At 38.5% G+C, this 21058-nt stretch overlaps 1 protein-coding gene and 1 non-coding gene across 21 annotated transcripts in view; both read right to left on the minus strand.

The window, feature by feature from the left end:
* The window catches only part of Usp54 (ubiquitin specific peptidase 54), a 113463-nt gene that overhangs the window by 20581 nt on the left and 71824 nt on the right, over positions 1 to 21058 (minus strand). For 17 of the 20 annotated variants that reach the window (XM_074079120.1, XM_074079117.1, XM_074079119.1 and 14 more), the window contains 12 exons: positions 16687 to 16821; positions 14590 to 14703; positions 14378 to 14460; positions 13868 to 13973; positions 13626 to 13772; positions 11467 to 11616; positions 9348 to 9516; positions 7748 to 7918; positions 4487 to 4618; positions 3941 to 4321; positions 3484 to 3715; positions 1314 to 1447 (listed from right to left, as the gene is read on the minus strand). In XM_074079120.1, coding sequence (XP_073935221.1) covers positions 1314 to 1447; positions 3484 to 3715; positions 3941 to 4321; positions 4487 to 4618; positions 7748 to 7918; positions 9348 to 9516; positions 11467 to 11616; positions 13626 to 13772; positions 13868 to 13973; positions 14378 to 14460; positions 14590 to 14703; positions 16687 to 16821 — 1954 coding nt within the window. The remainder of the gene's footprint in view (positions 1 to 1313; positions 1448 to 3483; positions 3716 to 3940; positions 4322 to 4486; positions 4619 to 7747; positions 7919 to 9347; positions 9517 to 11466; positions 11617 to 13625; positions 13773 to 13867; positions 13974 to 14377; positions 14461 to 14589; positions 14704 to 16686; positions 16822 to 21058) is intronic. The other 3 variants (XM_074079124.1, XM_074079125.1, XM_074079130.1) reach the window with 1 other exon arrangement.
* On the minus strand, positions 12793 to 12899 carry LOC141425129 (U6 spliceosomal RNA). Its single transcript, XR_012450221.1, has one exon. It is a non-coding gene; the product is annotated as a U6 spliceosomal RNA (small nuclear RNA).

Raw genomic sequence — 21058 nt, forward strand, 5'->3', positions numbered from 1 at the left:
TTCAAGTAAGTCATTTTCTCACCCTTAATTTCTACCATCTTTTTCATCAGTTAGTAAAATGTTCACAGTAGTAAAATTTCACCTTGAAGTGTCACAAATGGATCTAAATAGATTTAGAATGATATTCATAATCAATTGAGTGATAGAATAGTATAGATTATATGGCTTCATTTTATGTGCATACCCATAGGTATGCACTTAAACTTATATATTTGTAAAAGCACAGAAAAAGAGATCAAAAGATGCATACCATAATGGTAACACTGGTTTCTTAAATTTCAGGAGGCAAAAAGGCAGGTCATTAAATTGATGGACTTCATTTACTTGTTTTTTTAAAATACTGATCATATAAGAATGTAACAAGCATTTGATTAGATCAAATTGTGGGGCATACAGAACTTACTATATGAAAAAGATGGTGAGGCAGTATGTTGTATGAAGAATTTTGTCATAACTCTTTGCTAAGTAAGTATCTTTTGCTAGTTGAGGAATCCTAGTGGTGGATTAAATAGGGAAATCATGAGACTCGGTCTTTATTATAATGGAAAAGTGTTAGCTTTCTAAAGAGAAAATAAGGAGCAACAGGCTCAGGTATGATCACAAGCTTCTTTAAAGTAATATTACTCAACATGAAATAAATTAAATTGTGGGAAATAGCCAAATGTATAATTTCGCTAGGAACCATGAATCTTTTTCACCAGTCCTAACTGGTGAAAAACTCTAATTCTAACACAGCATTCCAGATGTATCTGCTTCTAGGCATTGTTCTCCTCTAGCAGACATCAGCAACCTATGGCATACATAACTAAAAGGATGCATGCCTTTTCATAACTGTTGCTACACATTTCCCTTCCAACCACCTCTAAGAACTTTTACTATCAAAACAATTGGAAGTGAGACTAGGATATAGAGGCAGGGATAAAAGATAAGTTTGAATTGATTATTTCCCAGTTTTGCCCATGGCCTATATGTCCCCTTTTTGTATCTCAATTTATAGTACTAATTAATGGGACAAATTCTTCTCAGGAATGGAGTTGTTATTACCACCATTCACCATATTTCTGTCCCATCTTGTTCCCATAAGGGCTTTCTCCAAGGTAAAACATTCAGGAAGGCTCTTATAGAGAACAACAACAAAAAAAAAACAAACCAGAGATATCCAGAGATGAAGCAGCTGAAATGCCTCTATATTTATATTTTGATGGAATACTCAGACTGCGATTGTCCTCTAATTTCAAATGTGCTCAGGTAAGGTGGTTCCCCAAATAGAACTGGTGGTCAAATTCCGTTCCCCAAATACATTATCAGCTTACCGGAGAGGGGTTGAGTCTTTGTCCAGCCACTCACAGATGCTGTGGAGTCCCCTTCCAAGATACTACTGCTGTGAGACTTCGGGATATGACGCCAAGAAGGGACAAATCCAGCTGATCTTTTAGCACTTGGATCCCTTCAAAAGAGAACCCAAAGTATAAAAAAAGCATCAGAAAGGTGGCTTCTAGGAATATTCCTAAATTTCCTCAACAAAACATCAAACTAATATAATTAAAACTTCTGGGAGTCAGGTGTCATGGTATGCATCTGTAGTCCCAACTACTCAGGAAGCTGAGGTAGAATAATCATTAGGCCCAGCCTGTGCATTATAGCAAGAACCCATCTCCAAAAAAAAAAAGCCCTTTGCCAAATTACTTCTAAAAAATTGAAATATCCACTCATTTTCCCGTCTTACCTCACGTCATTCACATCTTGTGTATATCCAACATAATGGTATCTTTATTTTGTTCTACTTCTTTTTTATTTAGTTTTTATTCCAACACAGTAGTATCTGGCATGCAGTAGACGTTCAAAATCTAATAAATGAATTAATGAGCCAACATACTGCTCTCATATATATTGTTTTACTTTTTCTTAATAAATTTCCCCTTTTTTCTTTATGCAGTGCTGAAAATCAGACTCAGAGCCTCACACGTTAGGCAAGTGCTTTATCCACTGAGTTATTTCCAGTCCAATTATTAAACTTTTATAGCATCTTTTTATAAGTAAACTGAACAAGGTCCTGTGCCCAGTGGGGAAGAACAGAGGGAAAGAATGATGATGTGGTATCACCTTTATAGAAAATATAACTATTCCTTTCAAAGTAGCTACACTGTTATGAAAACTGCTTCTGTGGCAACTTAGTAAAAACAATGTACAGAGGTCTAAAACAATGTGTGGAGAGTAAACTGAGCCCTTCTAACAGGGTTATAATGAGTTCTATTAAACTGTCATCATTATCTTATGTTATTATGAATATTGCTGTCCTCAAAAAACATAAGACTCTCCAGTGATCCAAGACAAAACAAACAAAAAAAAATAAAAGCTACCTCAAAAGAGAAAGCAAAAATAAGTAACATTTGGGTTTCTTCAATTTTGAGATTATAAGATTAATTCACTAATTCATTCTTTCACTAACAACTATTTAGTGAACAATTTTTAAAATAAAATTTTAATAAGCTAGGTATGGTTGCAGCACCTATAATCCCAGCTACACAAGAGGCATAGGTAGGAGGACCTTGGTCCAAAGCCGACCCCAGGCAAAAACATTAAGAGCCTATCTAAAATATAACTAAAGCCAAAAAAGGGCTAAGATGCGGCTCAAGTGAGAGAGCAACTGCCTCGCAAGCATGAGGCCCTGAGTTCAAACTCCAGTACCATTAAAAAATAAATACAATTTTAAGATTGTACATAGTTAAGGTATTTAACATATCATGGGGTACGTATAGCTAGTAAAAAAGGTTACTACAAATAAAGTAAAATTAACATATCCATCATCTCAGTTACCCTTTTTATGTTTTTGTGAGGAAAAACAGCTAAAATTTCACTTAACAGCAATTCCATATACAGTACTACTTTAATACCTATATCCTTAATGTTGTAATCTCTATAATTGTTTATTTTACATATCTGAAAATGTGAACCATTTCACAAATTTGCACATCACCTTTGCTCAACTATGTTAGTCTTTTCTTTCTTTTTTGGGGGGGTGGTTTGACTTAGGACCTCACACTTGAGCCACTTAAGCAGGCACTCTACCACTTGAGCCACTCTGCCAGCCTTGTTTTGTATTGGTATTTCTGATATAGGATCTTGTGAGCTATTTGCCCAGTGCTCGCTTTGAACCACAATCCTCCAGATCTCTGCCTCCTGAGTAGCTAGGATTATAGGCGTGAGCCACCGGCACCCAGCTTGTTAGTCTTCTCTGTATTGTTCCAATTTTAATATATGTATTGCTGAAGTGAGCTTTAAACAATTATTTTATACTTAATACTTGAAATTAAAAACTATCTCCTTTCTCAAGGGCTTTTGCACCTCCTCCCAGCAGAGGGTGCTGCTGTTACAGAAAGTTGAGCAAACACACAGACAGATAGTGCTGAAGCTTGTCTAAACCAAAGAGGTGGCTTACATTGCTGTGAGGGACAATGCCTCTATTCAGAGGCCAAAAAATACCTGCAAATATTTGAGCTCTCTGGCAGGGCTGCATCCAGGCTGACAGGGCTGCTGCTGTTCCTCTCACTGCTCTCATAACCAGATTCCATTCGCTGGATTAGGCGAGGATGCTGTTCTAAAAAGTGAGATCCCGGCCGGGCTGGTCCCCAGGGCTTGTACTTGGAGCTTGGTCCACCAGCTTTTGTGTCATAAGCAGATGGCTTGCTTAATTCATCTGGTACAAATTCTTTGACTACCCAGATCAAAGAACAGTGTGGAAAAAGAGATAGATTTAGCATTTGCCTAAATCAAGACCTAGCTAACCTCTCCCTCCAGATATTCCTTAAACACATATGCTCAAAAGGCCTGACATCAGAGTAAAAATGCTCCTTGCCAGATCAATCAGAAAACCCAGGTTTTTTAAAGACATAAGTCAACTTTATTTGAAAGTCCAATTCTTCTCTAATTATCACCTCACCTGAATCCTCAGAAAAGGGACTAAGCTGGGTATAGCCACAATGCTTCCTTTTGTCCTTACTAAAAATACTGTCGATATTCAGAGACTCTCGTTTGGGTCTCCATGTTGGACGATACTTGCTGGAAGAACTGGATTTTGACTCACTACTGGTACTCTCCATTTCCCAGTCACAAGAGTGTAAAGGCAGGTTCCTAGGAGGTTTCTTGTCAGACTGGTCTTCTTTTTTTCCCACACAGGGAGATCCTACATTGGTCTGAGAAGCGAGAGATGGTCTGTTATGGATCATGTTGCTGACTGTCTCTTTAAAATCCCTTAGCCTGCTGGTGCTGCTAGATGATTTGGAGGCATTCCTAGGAGCCTGTTTCTCTTTCAGTGTTTCCCCTAAAAACATAAAGAATGAAACAAATATAGATGCTTAAACGAGTACAAATATCTAGATCCTAAAGTCTAGAAAGCAAGAAAAAACCCTTTGAGCAGAAGGGAGAAGTCTGAGTATGAAAGAAATTTGACAGAGGAAACCAAGAGAAGCAATGCAGAGTAACTTGCCTTCACTGTGGTACCCTGAGGCCTGTGGCTCGTCACCTTTCCTCCTAGCACGGCCAGAGCTCCTCTTGCGCTCTATCAAGGACCCTTTCTTTGATGTGTGTTTCTGATTACATTCACTATCAGTCAGGTGTCCTGAAGGAATAAGGAAATGGCAGTAAGCTGGTACTTTAGACTAACCTCCATCCTCTTGAGAACCTAGTCTCCCTTTGGGACTTGTAGCAGTGCCATAAAATTGGTGTACCCATGGATCAAAAGCTGTAGGAGCCAAGACTGTATGATTTAAGTATAGGAAACTGTCAGTAGATAAATGTAGAGAAGCTCAACTATTTAATGGGCGTTTCCAAATATACAATGTCTCCTGAACAACTGCCAAACTCAAACCACACTCAATCTTTCCTAGTGACCCAGAAATACTAAGGACACAATACGTGGCATATTTTTGTTTGATTCTATAGCAATGGTGATCAAATCTAGGGCCTTGCACATGCTAAGCATACGCTCTACCACTGAGCTGTATCCCCAGCCCTTGGTAATTTTTAAAAGGCAAAAGTTTTAAAGATTATATAAAACTGTTATATACCCACATATTTTCATGCACCTAAATTGAAACCAGTGTTTTCCTTTCATGTATTTGGTAACACATACCACGTAAAGTATGATTTTTGGTACAGTTGATATTATCCTGCATACCCCAACAGCTCTGATTATGGCTTTAAGACCCAATTCTAAATCTTCCTTAAATGTCAGTCACTTAAAAGGACACTTCAACTTTGATTAATTCTCATTCTCTTCTCCAACCCACGCTTCATCAAACCTGACTTCATCCAGAGACTATACTTCATATTTTCTCAATAGTAAACATTGGGAAACCCAAAGGAGCTAGGCTATTTTATGCAACTTTCCCTGTTTCATTTCCACAGTATGCAAATATGTATGAGTATGATTTACATTATATAGAAAAAGTCAGATTAAAAAGGATATAATTCACTAAACTGGAAGAAGCCAAAAGGTGAATTAGGTTTGAAGACAGTCTTAGAGAATAACCCCCTAGGTTCTCAAATGCACTGAGAATTAACAGAAATTTGTTTTCGTATTTTAGTATATGAAAATCCTTGTACATATTCAGGTATCAGTAATGTAGTGATGGGGATATTTATGTTCAACCAATTGCCATATACAAATCTTTTACTGTTATTATCTGTTCCTTTGCTATATCTAGGCCCACAAAATTTAAGAGTAAAAGAAATTACTTGAAGCAACTAAATGTTAACAATGTTAAACAAATGGGCATGTCCCTCTCATACACAAACCCTTAACATAAACCTGACTCTCCTAGAAAATACACCTAGTTGATCATTGGTATGTCTTCTCCCTGGTTCTCTGATTTAGAAATATAGTCTTAAAAACTCCTATCTTAACACCACTTATGCAGTACTCAGCAAAAGAAATCCATCATGAAGCTGGACACAGTGGCTCACACCTGTAATCCTAGCTACCTGAGAGGTAGAGATCAAGAATGTCACAGTTCAAAGTCAGCCCAAGCAAATAGTTAGTGAGAACCCATTTCAACCAAAAAAATGTTGAGCATAGTGGTATGCACCCGTTACTTTACAAAGCATAAATATGAGGATCATGGTCAAGGCCAGCCTGGGAATAAAAACAAGACCCTATTCAGGAAATAACTAAAGCAAAAAGGGCTGGCTGCATGGCTCAAGTGGTAAAGTACCTGCCGAGCAAATGCAAAATCCTAGGTACAAAAAATAAAAAGAGGGCAGGAGAGAGAGGAAAGGAGTAGTTTGGAAAGGAGGAAGGAAGGAAGAAATCTAACATAAATCTGACCAAACTTGGTCCAACTACCAACTTATAAGAAATAAAACAGAGGGAAGACGTTAAAGTATACTATAGGAATGCTATTAGTTCGAAGCCAGCCTGGGGCAAACAGTTTGCAAGATCTACCTCAAAATACACAACACAAAAAAGGGCTGTCGGAGTGGCTCAAGGGGTAGAGCAATTGCCCTAAGTTCAAACCTCAGTACCACAAGCCAAAAGTAAATAAATAAATAACCTAGCTAAGCATGGTAATACGTGCTTGTGATTCCAGCACTCAAGAGGAGAATTACTTGAGCTCATGAGTTTGAGACCAGCCTGAGTATAATGAGAACTCTGTTCTAAAAAATAAAGATAAAGACGGGCATGGAGGTACAGGCCTGTAATCACAGCACTCAGGAGGCTGAGGCAAGAAGATCATGAGTTTGAGGCCAGTCTGGACCATATGGAGAAACCTTGTCTCCAAACAAAAAAGCAAGATGTGTTGGCATGAACCTATAATCCCAGCAATCAGGAGGCTGAAGTAGGATGATAGCAATACCCTGTCTCAAAAATAACCAATCAATAAATAAACAAACAACCTAAAAGACTTAAATCAACCCATCACAATGTATAAACTTCATTTGGATTTTGAGTGAAACACACAAACTATTAAAAATATAGCATTTTTAAGATAATATTTGAAAAGTTGTTGATTGATTAGTAATTTTAAGGCATCACTACTTTTTCTGTTACTTGTTTTTGGCAGTGCTTCAGACTGAATACGGAACACAGGGCCTTGCACATGCTTCGCAAACACTATTCCTCTTAGCTACATTCCCAGTCCACATTACTATTTTTCACAACTTCCTTTTGTGTGTATGTGGAGGTGCATACTAGGGTTTGAACTCAAGGCCTTGCACTTGCTAGGCAAATACTCTGCTGCTTGAGCCACACCTCCAGCCCTCATTATTATTTTAAGTGTGGTAATAGTATGCTTAAATCTGATTTCAAGATCATGCACACAATAGTATCTCCCACCCATAAACATACCTTCTCTCAAAAGTCCTTCACTCGGAACAAAACCTGGCATGAGAACATGACCGGGCAGAAGCCAAAGTTTAAAGGCTCAATGGAGCACTATGGGGATCATATGGGCTTAATGGGACACTAAGGGTAAGGATCAAAAGGAGAAAGTCAGACTTCAGAATAATCACATTGATAACATATTGCAGTGGTCCTTACTGACGTACTGCTATTGACAGGAGTATACAATGGAGCATATTGTTTATTTAGAACAACACTGTTTCTTTGTATACCACTCAATTACCTAAGTTCTATGCCTTTCCACCTTGCATGACAAACATCTCTGACTTGCCCCAGTTTCTTTTTCTTGGGAGACCCTCTATGCAGAAATTGAATCAGGCAATTAGGGTCCTCTGAGTAAGTCCCTACCTGTGTCCCGACTGCTCTGGGACATGGAATCATTCTCCACATTATAGATGACTGTCCCCTGAGAATCAGAAGAGAAGTGACTGACCACAGACTCATGGTGGGAGTGTTTGTAGGGATAGCTCTCCGTTGAGGAATCTGTTCGAGTGTCACTTGAGATGGAGGGTTCCCTCCCTAAGGGAAGGAGGAGACACATATGCAAAAGTGAGAGGAAAAAAAGAACAGTGACAGAGAAAAAGAGATGGATACATCAAAGGTCCATAAGGCAAGTATTCCTAAAAGGAAGGGTGAGAAGAATATATCACAGTCACTCTTCCCAACACCCAACTTCCAGGTAATCCAGACACAGAGTTCCTCCCATCTCTGCCCTTATCTTGCTGAAGCCCTCACTTTGCCTGTCACCCTGAAAAACTGTGAGATTTTTAGAAAGCCTATGGGGGGTGGGGGTGGGGAGGAGTAGAAGAAATGAAAAGGTTGTAAGGAGTAAGATCTATTTAGATGGAAAGCCCTAGGCCAACCTGTTGTATATACTAGTTGTTCACCTATCCTATAATCATTTCTCCTATACTGCCATGTCACCTTAAAAAAAGTTAATTGAAATTGATGCATTTTTAATATCTCTGAGAAATCTTGGGGCTATTATTTAATCTTTAATGTCAATTAGTTCAGTAGAAGGCTTTCTTCTGAATGCCTCACTGTGATAAGCACAACAGGACAAATGAGTGTTTGACTGAAAGGAGAAGTATAGCAGGTCTTGGGGGGGGGTGGCGCACAAAAACAAGAAGAAAGCACCAGGGGCCAAGCAGGACAGAGGTGCAAAAGAGAGGAAAAAAAACTATAAAGTCAAAGATCTTCTCTTTCAAAAATATACCAAAGCCATTCTTAGATCCAGAAGAGTAAAAGAACATTCCTTTTTCATGCTTTTCAGAAATCAAGCCAAAAGTACCAGGGTTATATATTTCAAATATTATAAGCCTCTGTGGATTAGCCTGAGACTTCAGCTATCAAGCTGAAAATTGTTTCTACAGAAAAACATTATTTAAGTTCCAAACGACTGACTTAGAAGTGGACAAGTGCTTCATATATTGAGGAATGATTTTTTTGTGGTATGGGAGATTGAACCTAGGGCTTATGAGTACTACAAATGTTCAACCACTGAACAACATTCTCAGCCACTGCATTTGGAATTTTAAAACAAAACTCTCTCAACCTTCGAAAAATGATAAGCTTTGTAATGACTCAATTTTTCTCAACATTCCACTTAAGTCACTGTTAAAATGCTAATAAGAATCAATCATCTTTAATAATATTAGAAGGCTAAATACTGAGTTCTCGCTTACAAACTCAGAATCTCAGAGTAAATAAATGTAATTTCCTTCTCACTTTAGAGTTGGGCCAGCTGATTCAAGCAACACACTCTCGAAGGCTGAAGAAAACAAAGCTTGACAAAAGTTAGTCTTCAGCATAGTTAGCTCTTCTTTCTGATGTCTAATGGAACCTCTTTTTCTAAGCAAGACTATGTGCCAAGCATGTAAGCAGGAGTTCCAACTACCTGATCATGTGAGAAGGGCAGAGGAGAAGAGTAAAGAGCCAGGCTGCTCACCTGAATCTTCACTATCGTAGCATGTCCTGCTGTATGACTGGAACTGAGCATGGGGAGGCAGGTCCTGGGTAGACACTGGGGTACCCTGAGGATCTGCATAAAGCAACAGCAAGGGCTGATAGTGGCCTTTGATGCATTTGGTTACCACATCCTTCCATTTGGGCCCAATCTGAACCAGAAACAACCAAAAGAACATGACGATTATACTTCATATCCACAATTTAAAATACATCTTCCTATTCTGCCTTTTTTCCTTTTTTGGTAGTATTGGGGATTGAATCCAGGGCCTCACACATGCTAGGAAAGTGCTCTACCACTTGAGGCACACCTCCAGTCCTTTTGTTTGTATATGGTTTTTGAGATAGGGTCTAGCTAACTTTGCCCAAGCTGGCCATGAACTCACGATCCTCCTGCCTCTGCCTCCCAAGTAGCTGGGATTACAGGCAAGCACCACCACGCCCAGCTTGTGTGGGAGAATTAGCTAAAAAGACAACAAAGGAGCTCTTAGAGCTAAACTTGATTTTTTTATTAATTTTTTTTAAATCCTTTTAGAAAGCAATAAAATCCTGTAAAAAAAGAAGGATGAATAAAATTACTTTATATCTGTGAAATATCAAGTCAATTTTGAAATAAAAATAAAAGCTCTTAAAGGTGAACATGCTATGTGAGGGGACTTCAGCAAGACAGGTGATTAATTTCTTTTCATATATCACTTGAAATTTGCATTTCCACAATTTTTTCCTATATACTAAAATCACTTTTATGAGGCTAAAGAGCAGATAGGAACTCTCTCACAGGCTACCTTAGAATAAATGATATTTAATTTCAGAGTTCACACATGACAGGATATAAAATGTCAAACTGCTTAGAATAGACTGCTAAACCTCTATCCCTTAGCCCTATGATAGATTTAGCTGTGCTATCACAGTGGAAAAGAGTAACAGAACAGCCATGGGAACAACAATCCAACCAAATCCCCACATTCATTCCATCTTAAGCTTAAACCAGGCAAATTCTTAGATATGAGTTGTGCTGTAGCAACTGGATGCACAGTGCTTCATTCACAATAGACGTTCAGTAAATTTATAACTGAGTTTTCATTATTCTAATTAAAACACATTTATATGCTTTGCACATACAAATCTTATTTACTACTTTGTAAGAGGACTTTTCAAATAAAAAACCTAACGCTCAAATAATTTTACATAAGTTGCCTCAGAGAGAGGGAGAAGACAGAGATAAATAAGGGAATCTGACAAAGACTGCTTCAAGTCCACAGATTGGTACAGTTCCTGTAACTAATTTTTTTTTTTTTTTTTTTGTGGTACTGGGGCTTCAGCTCAGGACCTACACCTTGAGTCTCTCTACCAGCCCTTTTTTGTGATGGGTATTTTCGAGATAGGGTCTTTCAAACTATTTGCCCGGGCCTGACTTTGCACCAATCCTCCTGATCTCTGCCTCCTGAGTAGCTAGGATAACAGGCGTGAGCCACCAGCACCCTGCCCAATAGCTAATTTTATCACAAGGAGCTTTCAAACTCATGTAGATCACCTACACCACTTCAGTCATAGAGTCTGCAGTTAAGATAATACTACATTTCCTGCTGTATCAATATAGCCATTTTCTCCTTATTTTTCCCCTCCCAAAAATATTAATCTTTAATAAGATACTTCCAGTAAATGAGAATTGAATAATTTATAGCAGTCTTGAGACAAAGCATTACTTACTGGTAATTCTGAACTTTGTGTTAACTTTATAACCTAATTTGAGGCATTATACTATTCCCACTCAAGTCAACCAATTAACACACTTTAAAAAATACTTGTCAACTATAAATACAGAACTATGCTGAAATTAGTGAGGGGATTCAGAGAAAATAATAGAAGATATATTGATTCTATCCTCAAAGAAGTAGACATCAGGGAAGACAAGACTTATAAATTTAACAGATAGACATGTGCATAGGTAAATAGAGAGATAGAAAAATACAAAGTTCATCTTACAGATGATGGGAGAGTCACCAGTCAACATTATGAAAATGAAACACTAAAGATAATTATCCATGTTTTATGTTGCAGTCACCAAACACTTCAAGAAAGACTTGAATATACATTCCTACCTCCTTGACATGAGCATCATCAAAATACATCCATTTTCGAATCTTTGTTTGAAAAAAAAAAGTAGAATAATGTTTGCCATAGTAACAGATCATTCCTACTAAGTACAGTTCAGACTGCTTGGCACGGTCATCTGTCACTCTGAAAAACAGCTGTAGGGAAAAAAAAGAAAGAAAGAAAGAATCATAACTTGTTCAACCATCTCACATCATCTCTCAGCAGATTTCATCAATGCTTTTTTGGCAACACTGGGATTTGAACTCAGGGCCTTACACTTGCTAGGCAGGAGGTCTTTACTGCTTGAGCCACTGGCCAGCCCTCTTGAGAACTATTTGCCTGGGGCTGGCTTCAAACTGAGATCCTCCTAATCTCTGCCTCCTGAGTAGTTAGGATTACAGGCTTCGTTTTTTTTTTTTTTTTTCCAGTACTGGGGACTGAACTCAAGACCTTACACATACAAGAAAACACTCTGCTTCTCGAGTCACAACCCCATCCCATTTGGTTTTGTTTCTGAGAAAGGGACTCAATAACTTTGCCTGGGCTAGCCTTGAACTCAAGATCCTCCTACCTCCACCTCCCGAGTAGCTGAGATTACAGGCATGTGCCACTATGCCCAGTTTCCATCAACATTTTCCTCCCGTAAGAAAACAAAGTATTTTATTTAGAACAAATTCACTTTGAAATAAGCTTGGAACGTAACTTCACAAACCTTATTTTCTGGGGAACATTTCTTTTCTTTGAGATTATAGACATGCACTGCCACATCCAAGTTTTAGGTTCATTTCTGATAATTAATCTGTACTAGCCAAACTTTGAAAAACAAAGAAGAAAAGAAGGAATGAGAGAAGGAAGATAAAGAGAGAGGGCGGTAAGGAGGGAGGAAGGAAGGAAAGGTGACAGTGGCCAGTAAACTGACAAGAGGTAATGTTTCTTATACTCTCAATATTTTCTTTTTGAGATCTATCATAAGAGGAGCCAGGAAAATTAAACAAAACCAAAAAAACCCAGCTCTCAAGTTTCAAAGCTTTCTTATCAGCTGGCCCTCACAATTACAAATACCTATTGAGAGGGTAAGAAAGTCCTTTGGAAGAGGAATATAGCCATGCTGGTTATAGCATTTCAATTGTTAAGTGCCCCGCATATTAGGAGATTCACAAAAACATTTGAAGAAAAGGATTTTGGCTTTAAGGAACTTGTTTGGTTGAGAAAAGAATCATAAAAATTAAAACAGGATGGTACAGAATACATAGTCTATAGAAATTTAAGAAATTTCTTGGGAAGAGGACTTTAGATCCCAGATGGTTCCTTTATTCTTTTTTTTTTTTTTTTTAAATATGGAACGCTTCACGAATTTGCGTGTCATCCTTGCGCAGGGGCCATGCTAATCTTCTCTGTATCGTTCCAATTTTAGTATATGTGCTGCCGAAGCAAGCACTCCTTTATTCTCACTAGTGGCTTAATGGCTTTACAAAACAAAGGCTCTCCTTAGTCATAGGACTATCCCAGAGAGACACTAGTACAAAGTAAACCAGACTTTCCAGTTCTTCTTGAACTGAAAGAAGATGCTGGCTGTATCTGCACTAGGACATTGTGTTGATAAGGTAGAAACCAAGTCTGACATCTTTTCCATTTCCCTAAGTAAATGCACAGAAAACTCCTAAATCTCTAAATTCTCTTCCAAGTTCATTCTCTTCTCAACAGATAATTCCTTACTGTGAATTTTTCTTGGACTCAGGTCATCATCTTTTACTTCCTTCAGTTCCCACAGCAGCTCTAGTCAGGACTGCACGCTCCTTTGACCTAATTACCTCCCATGGTTGAATATACTTCCCCACATTATACTGGTATAAACTAACAATAAGTAGGAGATATAATAACTCTATAAATTAATTGACTGATTTTTTTTTAACCAGTAACTACCTCTTCCCATTCTGTACTTCAAGGCCCAAATCATCCCATTTGCTCTAAAAAGCCATGCTCCCTTCACAAAGGAGATGTATGAGCATGTACATGCAGTCCCATGCATCTGTAGACATTAAGTACAAGCATATCAGCCCAAAACTCTACAATACTTTTATCTAGGACATACTTTTGTGTTCAGTGCCTAAACAATACTAAAACACAGAACTCTAAGTCAGAGATAAAGGTAACTAACACATACATCACCCAGCTTAAGGCAGGTGCCCAGGCTGTGGATGACATCCTCTGCCAAGTCTGAATGGTCCGAGTCCCATACCAGCCCAATTGTGATAATCTGTGGAGCATTCATCAACACACGGCGAATCCGGATCCTCTCTCCACAGTTACTCTGAAACACACATGTAATGCCAATACAACATGTTTCCCACTGGCATGCCTTAATTCTACTGAGCCAAGGTTTTTCTTCTTACCCAATTAACTTACCGGACAGTTCCGCAGGTCCCCCATGGTGCTGGCATTCTGCAACAGTTCACCAAACATGCTTGGTGAAGGTTTTTCTCGTCTTTCCAGCATACAAATAGCCTGATTGCTTCAAGACGGGGAAAGAAGAGAGTGATAGTGGGAGTTGTACTGAGTTATGGCTAAATAAAACAAAATCATTCATGCAAACTCCTAACTCACACGTCTGATTTTCTTCCTCTGCCCACTATACCACAGCCCCTTGTCCTGACCAGCCTCACTTTCTTTCACAAACAGTGAGAGCCTCTTTCTGTCCCAAAATCCAAAGCTCACAGAAACCCCATTTCTCCTCCCACTTTGCTGGCCAGAACTGAGCCTAAGAAAAGAAGAGGGACAGGAGAGGAAAAAAGGAGAACAATGGTTATTTTTAAATGATTGTTCTGAGGTTCTGTAAACTGTTTAGTGGCCTTCAGTTGAAATCCTATCAACTGGAGGAGTGACTAAGGGTATAAAAGAGAATTCTGTAAGACTCACCAAAGGGAAGTAGTAGAAATGTAATGTACCATCTGGATGAAAGGTAGCGGATCAGAAGTGGCACCACAGCTAGTACATACACACTGACCAAGAAGAAAAGGCAACACTAAGCAGCACAGTCATAAACCATTTTGGAACTTATTTAACAACCCACATCTCAGGATTAAATGTCATTGAAAAAAAAAATCTAAGAACAAAGAAATAGGGTTCACCTGTTCAAATAATGTCATTGCAAATTTCTGGTGAGAAATGCAGTGTTTGGCAGTACATATATCCTCTTTGGTTTCATCAGCAATGTGAAAGTGAATTCTCATCAAGAGGTTCTCCTGACAGGGAAAGAACAAAAGTAGTATATAAACAATACTTAATAGACAAATGGACAAACGGATAAACAACTCACCCAGAGAAACAGCAATCCTCCTAGAAAGTAGGAATACCTCTGATTTTTATAACCTTTTCTTAAAAAAATCAAAATCAGGAAATGGACATGAATTTAATCCACAGCTTATTTAGATTTCACCAATTTTACATGAACATACATGTGTGTGCATGTGCGTGTAAAACTCCATAGAATTTTATCACATGTATTGCCATGTAATCACCACCACAATCAACACACAGAAGTTTATCACAACAAGGCTCTTTCAAGTTATCTATTTATAGCCTTACTATCCAACCTGATCCCAAGTCTCTCGCAACCACTAACCTTTTCTCCCGTATCTATCAGTTTGTCATTTAAAAAACATTCTAAAACTGGGATCCTGTATTATACAGCCTTTTGATACTGCATTTTCACTCAGCATTATTACCTTGCGATCCATCAGTTATTGCACCAATTAATTCATTCCTTCTAATTGCTGCATGCTATTCATGATAAACAAGTGCTACAGTTCGTTTAACAATCAGTGAAGGATTGAGTTCCTTCCAGTTTTTGTTTTTTACTATTACGTATAAAGTGTCTATGAACATTCATGTATAGGTTTTGATATGAATGTAAGTTTTCATTTCTCTGGAATACATGTCCAGGAATGCAACTGCTAGACTGTATGTAGTTTGCATGTTTAGTTTTATTGTTTTTTTGTTTTGAGATAGGGTTTTGTGATGTACCCTAAGTTGGCTACAACTCATGATCCTCCTGTCTCCACCTCTTAGGTGCTGGGATTACAGGCATGCACCACCATGTCTAGCTTCAAGTTCAGTTGTTTTGTTTCATTTCCTTGGTGGAACCAGGGTTAAAAAAGAACTTTTTTTTTTTTTTGCAATAATGGGGCTTGAACTCAGGGCCTTCACCTTGAGCCACTCCACCAGCCCTTTTTTGTGATGGATTTTTTCAAGATAGGGTCTCGCAAACTATTTGCCCAGGCTGCCTTCAAACCTCAATCCTCCTGATCTTTGCCTCCTGAGTATCAAATTCAATTTTTTTAAGAAACTATCAAACTGTTTTCCAGAGTAGTTATACCATTTTACATTAGTATCAGCAATACAAATTCTCAGAAATATTCTGTTTTGGCCCTAATTTTGTGATGGTCTATTTATCGTGCTCAAATATTTTTAATGGTTGCACAGAGAGAGTCGAGATTGATGGAAAGAATACAGAAGAGAGTTAGGATCTTTATTAAAGTCACTGGGAACTATGTAGCTATCTATATAACATATCATATTACCTGTTTATTATCTTTAAAAATGGAGAAGTTTGCCAGGAGCTGGTAGCCCATGTCTATAATCCTAGCTACTCAAGATGCAGAGATCAGAAGGATCACAGTTCAAAGCCACCCTGGGCAAATAGTTCGTGAGACCCTATCTCAAAAACTCCATCACAAAAAAGGGATGGCAGAGTAGTTCAAGCAGTAAGAGTGCCTGCCTAGCAAATGTGAGGCCCTGAGCCCAAACCCCAGTGCCACCAAAAAAAAAAGGTAAAGTTCCAAAAACAGTGTGGTCCCCATACCAGTACATCAGTATTAGCATCACCTAGGAAATTGTTAGAGATAGATATTCTTGGGTCCTGTTCCAGGCTACTAAATCAAAAGCTCTGAGGGTAGACTCCAGCAATTTATATTTCAATGAGTCTTGACGCTACTGAAGGAGGAAGTCACTGTTTTATGCAATGATAAGCAGGAAACTACCCTAAATCTGAAGGAAAAATAATAAATTCACTGCAATAGTAGACACTCTAAAGCTCTGAGTTAGAAACTCCTAGTTCTAACTATAAAAATCAGGGCATAGTAAATTTATCGTAAAGTAGTCGGCCCCTGATGGAGACTATCAACAGTCCCACCCCATATCAAAGAGGGCCAGAGGCCAGCACTTACAAAGCATTCTGCAGCATCATCCATAATTCCCAGCTGGAAACGCTGTTCATCCTGGAAAGTCTTTGCCAGAGCACTGCGGAGAGTGTCAGATGGAAGCACTTTTTCACTGCTACACTGAAACTGGTTAAAGATTCCCTGTAGGGAAAAGGTTTAACAAGAGAAAAAGCACAATGTTTCTATTAAGCTTCTACACATCCATCTACCATGTTAGCATCCCTATGCTCATACCTATGGAAGCAAATGTTTTTCCCATGGGTTAGTATGCAAGCAGTTAGTAATTTTTAAAAAACAGAAGAAGAAGAAGAGTTGGAATGAAGGGCAAGCTCTGTGTTAATATATCCTGCATCTGAGTGTAATGCTATCAAGAACAAATTAGGACCCGTTATTATGAATTAATGTAATGCAGTTACCTTATTTCCTATGAGTCAAAAAGAAGTAGAGGCTTAGGTAAAAAAGGATAAGTTACATGTAAATGTACTGACAAATTATTCTCTGGGGACTCATCCCATTAAATCTGCCCCTCTTCTTTTAAATTTTTCAAGTAATATAAAATTACCAAAATGTATTAAGTAGAATGTAACAAGCCAGACATGGTGGTACACACCTGTACTCCCAGCATTCAACAGGCTGGGGCAGGAGGATCAAGAGTTCAGGACCAGCCTAGCCTAAGCTACATAGAGGGGCCATGTCTCCAAAACAAAAGGCTTTGCTGATAATCTTCTCTTGCTGGAAGAACTTGAAGGAAAACAAAAAGGAGTAGGCAATGGTACCGTTAGTTAGCTGGGACCTCGAAAATGATGAAGAGGGGTGTGTGTGTGTATATGTGTGTGTGTGTGTGTGTGTGTGTGTGTGTGTGTGTGTGTGTGTGTGTGTGTGTGTGTGTGTGTGACACTTACAAGGTGGGTGGACAAGCATGATTACTGGGCCACCAAGGACAAATTATAAAAACAGAATACATTGCCTGAAAGTAGAATGTGGACCTAAATACTCAGAAGTTCTTCCATCAGTTAGATTTGTAATAAAAATCACTATGAATGGAACAAATAATTCCAGTGGAATGGTGGCCACATGAAGCATATCCGTGTTAGCAAAAAGGCAAAATTCACACAGCATTAGAGTTGTACTTCAAGAACTAGCCCAACATGGTGGCTCAGGCCTGTAATCTTAGCTACTTTGGAGATGGAGATCAGAACGATCAAGGTATAAGGCCAACCTGAGCAAAAAGTTAGCAACACCCCATCTCAACATGAAAAAAAGCTGGTGTAGCAGTGAGTGCCTGTAGTACCACCAACAAGGAAGGCTTATGCAAGAGGCAAGAGAATAAGGGTCCAGTCCAACCAGGCAAAACATAAGAAATCCTATTTGAAAATTAACTAAAGCAGAAAGGGATGATGTGTGGCTCAAGTGGTAGAGCACCTACCTAGCAAACCCAATACTGAAACCACCCCCCCAAAAAATAAAAAATAAAACCTATGGCATATAATGACAGCCAAAGAAAATACTAAGCTTCTACAGTCACAGGACAGCTACCAAAGAACAAACATACAGTAATTAATTTGCATCTCAAATTGTCTTAAATCAACAACCTTTGGATTGGTGGAGTGGCTCAAGTGGTAGAGCGCCTGCCTACCAAGTGTGAGGCCCTGAGTTCAAAGCCCCAAAACTATCAAAAAAAAAAAAAATTAACAAACTTCTACTCATATTAATGTCCTAATTAAATATCACAATGTAAATACCCACACATTTAAGTAAAATAATTCCATCTGGTAAACATGACCTGAACATTAGTAAGAATATAATTTAATATATGTATACCCATTATGTTTTCAGGTAATGGAAGGAAAAATGCAGCAGAATTTTTCTTTCTCTTGTTAAGGGACTATCATTTAAATGTAAACCTGGAGTACTCAAAACAGAACTCAGGTTATAAGACAAAAACATGACAAGAAGTGTCCGATGGTACTGTAAACACATGTGCTTCTGAAAGAGTAAAATCTCAAGAAGGGAAAACAGACATGGCATGCTTTACCTACCTTAATGAGCTCAGTTGAAATTGCTTAAAGTAGCAGATACAATTAATACTATCATAAATCATGTTAACTTTTCAAGTAGTGTGGGTGCTAACTACTAGTAGCTGTTTTTATATCTGTATTTATAATAAAAAGATATTGGGGGGAGGGGTCAATGAATTTGTTAAAAGTTGTTCCTGTGTGTTACATGTAACAGACATGGTATTTGTTTACAGACTTTGTTTAATAAGTCATGCATTTAAGTTTAAGTAAACAAAAAGGAGATAGGTGTATAGTTATGTAATTTTTGAGAGTCTTAAAATGTGGAATGTGCTAGTGCTAGCTATACTCCTGGGAGGCTGAGATCAAGAGGATTGAGGTTCAAGGTCAGCTCAGGAAAACAGTTCACAAATTAGCCAGAGCAAAATGGACTGGAAATGTGGCTCAAATGGTAGAGCACTTACTTTGCAAGCACAAAGCCGAGTTCAAACCCCAGTCTCACCAAAAAAAAAAAAAAAAAAAAAAAAAAAAAATGTATAATGTGTCCTGGGGATGGGGGGGAGATACAACAAAAACCAGTGTTATCTACCACCCAGAAATAAACATTCCATTATGTTTACTTCCAGTCTATAAATAAAGCTAAAATATCTTTTTAAAGACTGTCTCACTATCAGCCACTCAATACCATGAGTTTGTTGCATATTCTACTGTTAATATTTTTATATATACATATGCATAATTACACATACTATAATTTTGTGTATATGTATTTTCTGCTTATGTAAAAAGTGATTCTTTTCTATTCTTAAAAGTCCCTTTCCTTAGACTCACTCTGTCCCATGTTTTCTTTAATCTCTCCTAAAGTCTTTGCCCTCAGACTTATAGTCCCATGTTCCCTTTTAAAGTCTCTATGCATGAACAACAGGTGTTGGAGAGGATGCGGGGAAAAAGGAACCCTCTTACACTGTTGGTGGGAATGTAGACTAGTACAACCACTCTGGAAAAAAATTTGAAGGCTACTTAAAAAGCTAGACATTGATCTACCATTTGATCCAGCAACACCACTCTTGGGGATATACCCAAAAGACTGTGACACAGGTTACTCCAGAGGCACCTGCACACCCATGTTTATTGCGGCACTATTCACAATAGCCAAGTTATGGAAACAGCCAAGATGCCCCACCACTGACGAATGGATTAAGAAAATGTGGTATCTATACACAATGGAATTTTATGCAGCCATGAAGAAGAATGAAATGTTATCATTCGCTGGTAAATGGATGGAATTGGAGAACATCATTCTGAGTGAGGTTAGCCTGGCCCAAAAGACCAAAAATCGTATGTTCTCCCTCATATGTGGACATTAGATCAAGGGCAAACACAACAAGGGGATTGGACTTTGAGCACATGATAAAAGCGAGAGCACACAAGGGAGGGGTGAGGATAGGTAAGACACCTAAAAAATTAGTTAGCATTTGTTGCCCTTAATGCAGAGAAACTAAAGCAGATACCTTAAAAGCAACTGAGGCCAATAGGAAAAGGGGACCAGGAACTAGAGAAAAGGTGAGATCAAAAAGAATTAACCTAGAAGGTAACACACATGCACAGGAAATTAATGTGAGGCAACTCCCTGTACAGCTATCCTTATCTCAACCAGCAAAAACCCTTGTTCCTTCCTATTATGGCTTATACTCTCTCTACAACAAAATTAGAAATAAGGGCAAAATAGTTTCTGCTGGGTATTGAGGGAGGGGGGGAGAGGAAGGGTGCGGAGTGGGTGGTAAGGGAGGGGGTGGGGGCAGGGGGGAGAAATGACCCAAGCCTTGTATGCACATATGAATAATAAAATAAATAAATAAATAAATAACGTCTCGGTGCTCAGACTTGCACTGTCCCATGTTTCCTCTAATCTCTAGCATAACTCAGCAGCAGCAGCATTCTGTGACAGTCCCCTCGCAAATCACCAACCAATCAATCCATCCCCCATCAAAAAAACCACCATGTCCTCCTTCAGAGTCTTTTATATCAAGTGGTAAACAAGGAGGTGAAGCAACAGTTCTCTGGAGGGGCATGACATTGTAACAATAGAAACCTGCTCTCCACTTCTCTGAACATAAACAACTTAGGAAAAGTAGTTTTGCTGCATTTTGCCTTCCCTCTCTTCAACTGGGGCCTTGCCAAACTCAGCCTGTAGATCATTGAGCACAACTGTGTTTATGTCAAGTTCTCATAGGCTTCTCATAATCCACTCCCCACACTGTCTGACTCTACTCTAGAATATAAGTATTAGAATATAAATTTTTGCTCTTTTATTCCCAGTATGCTCCTAACACCTAGAATGGTGCTAATATAAAAAGGGCAAC

This window comes from Castor canadensis, chromosome 7 (genome assembly GCF_047511655.1).
Source record: "Castor canadensis chromosome 7, mCasCan1.hap1v2, whole genome shotgun sequence".
In the NCBI taxonomy this organism is placed as follows: domain Eukaryota; kingdom Metazoa; phylum Chordata; class Mammalia; order Rodentia; family Castoridae; genus Castor; species Castor canadensis.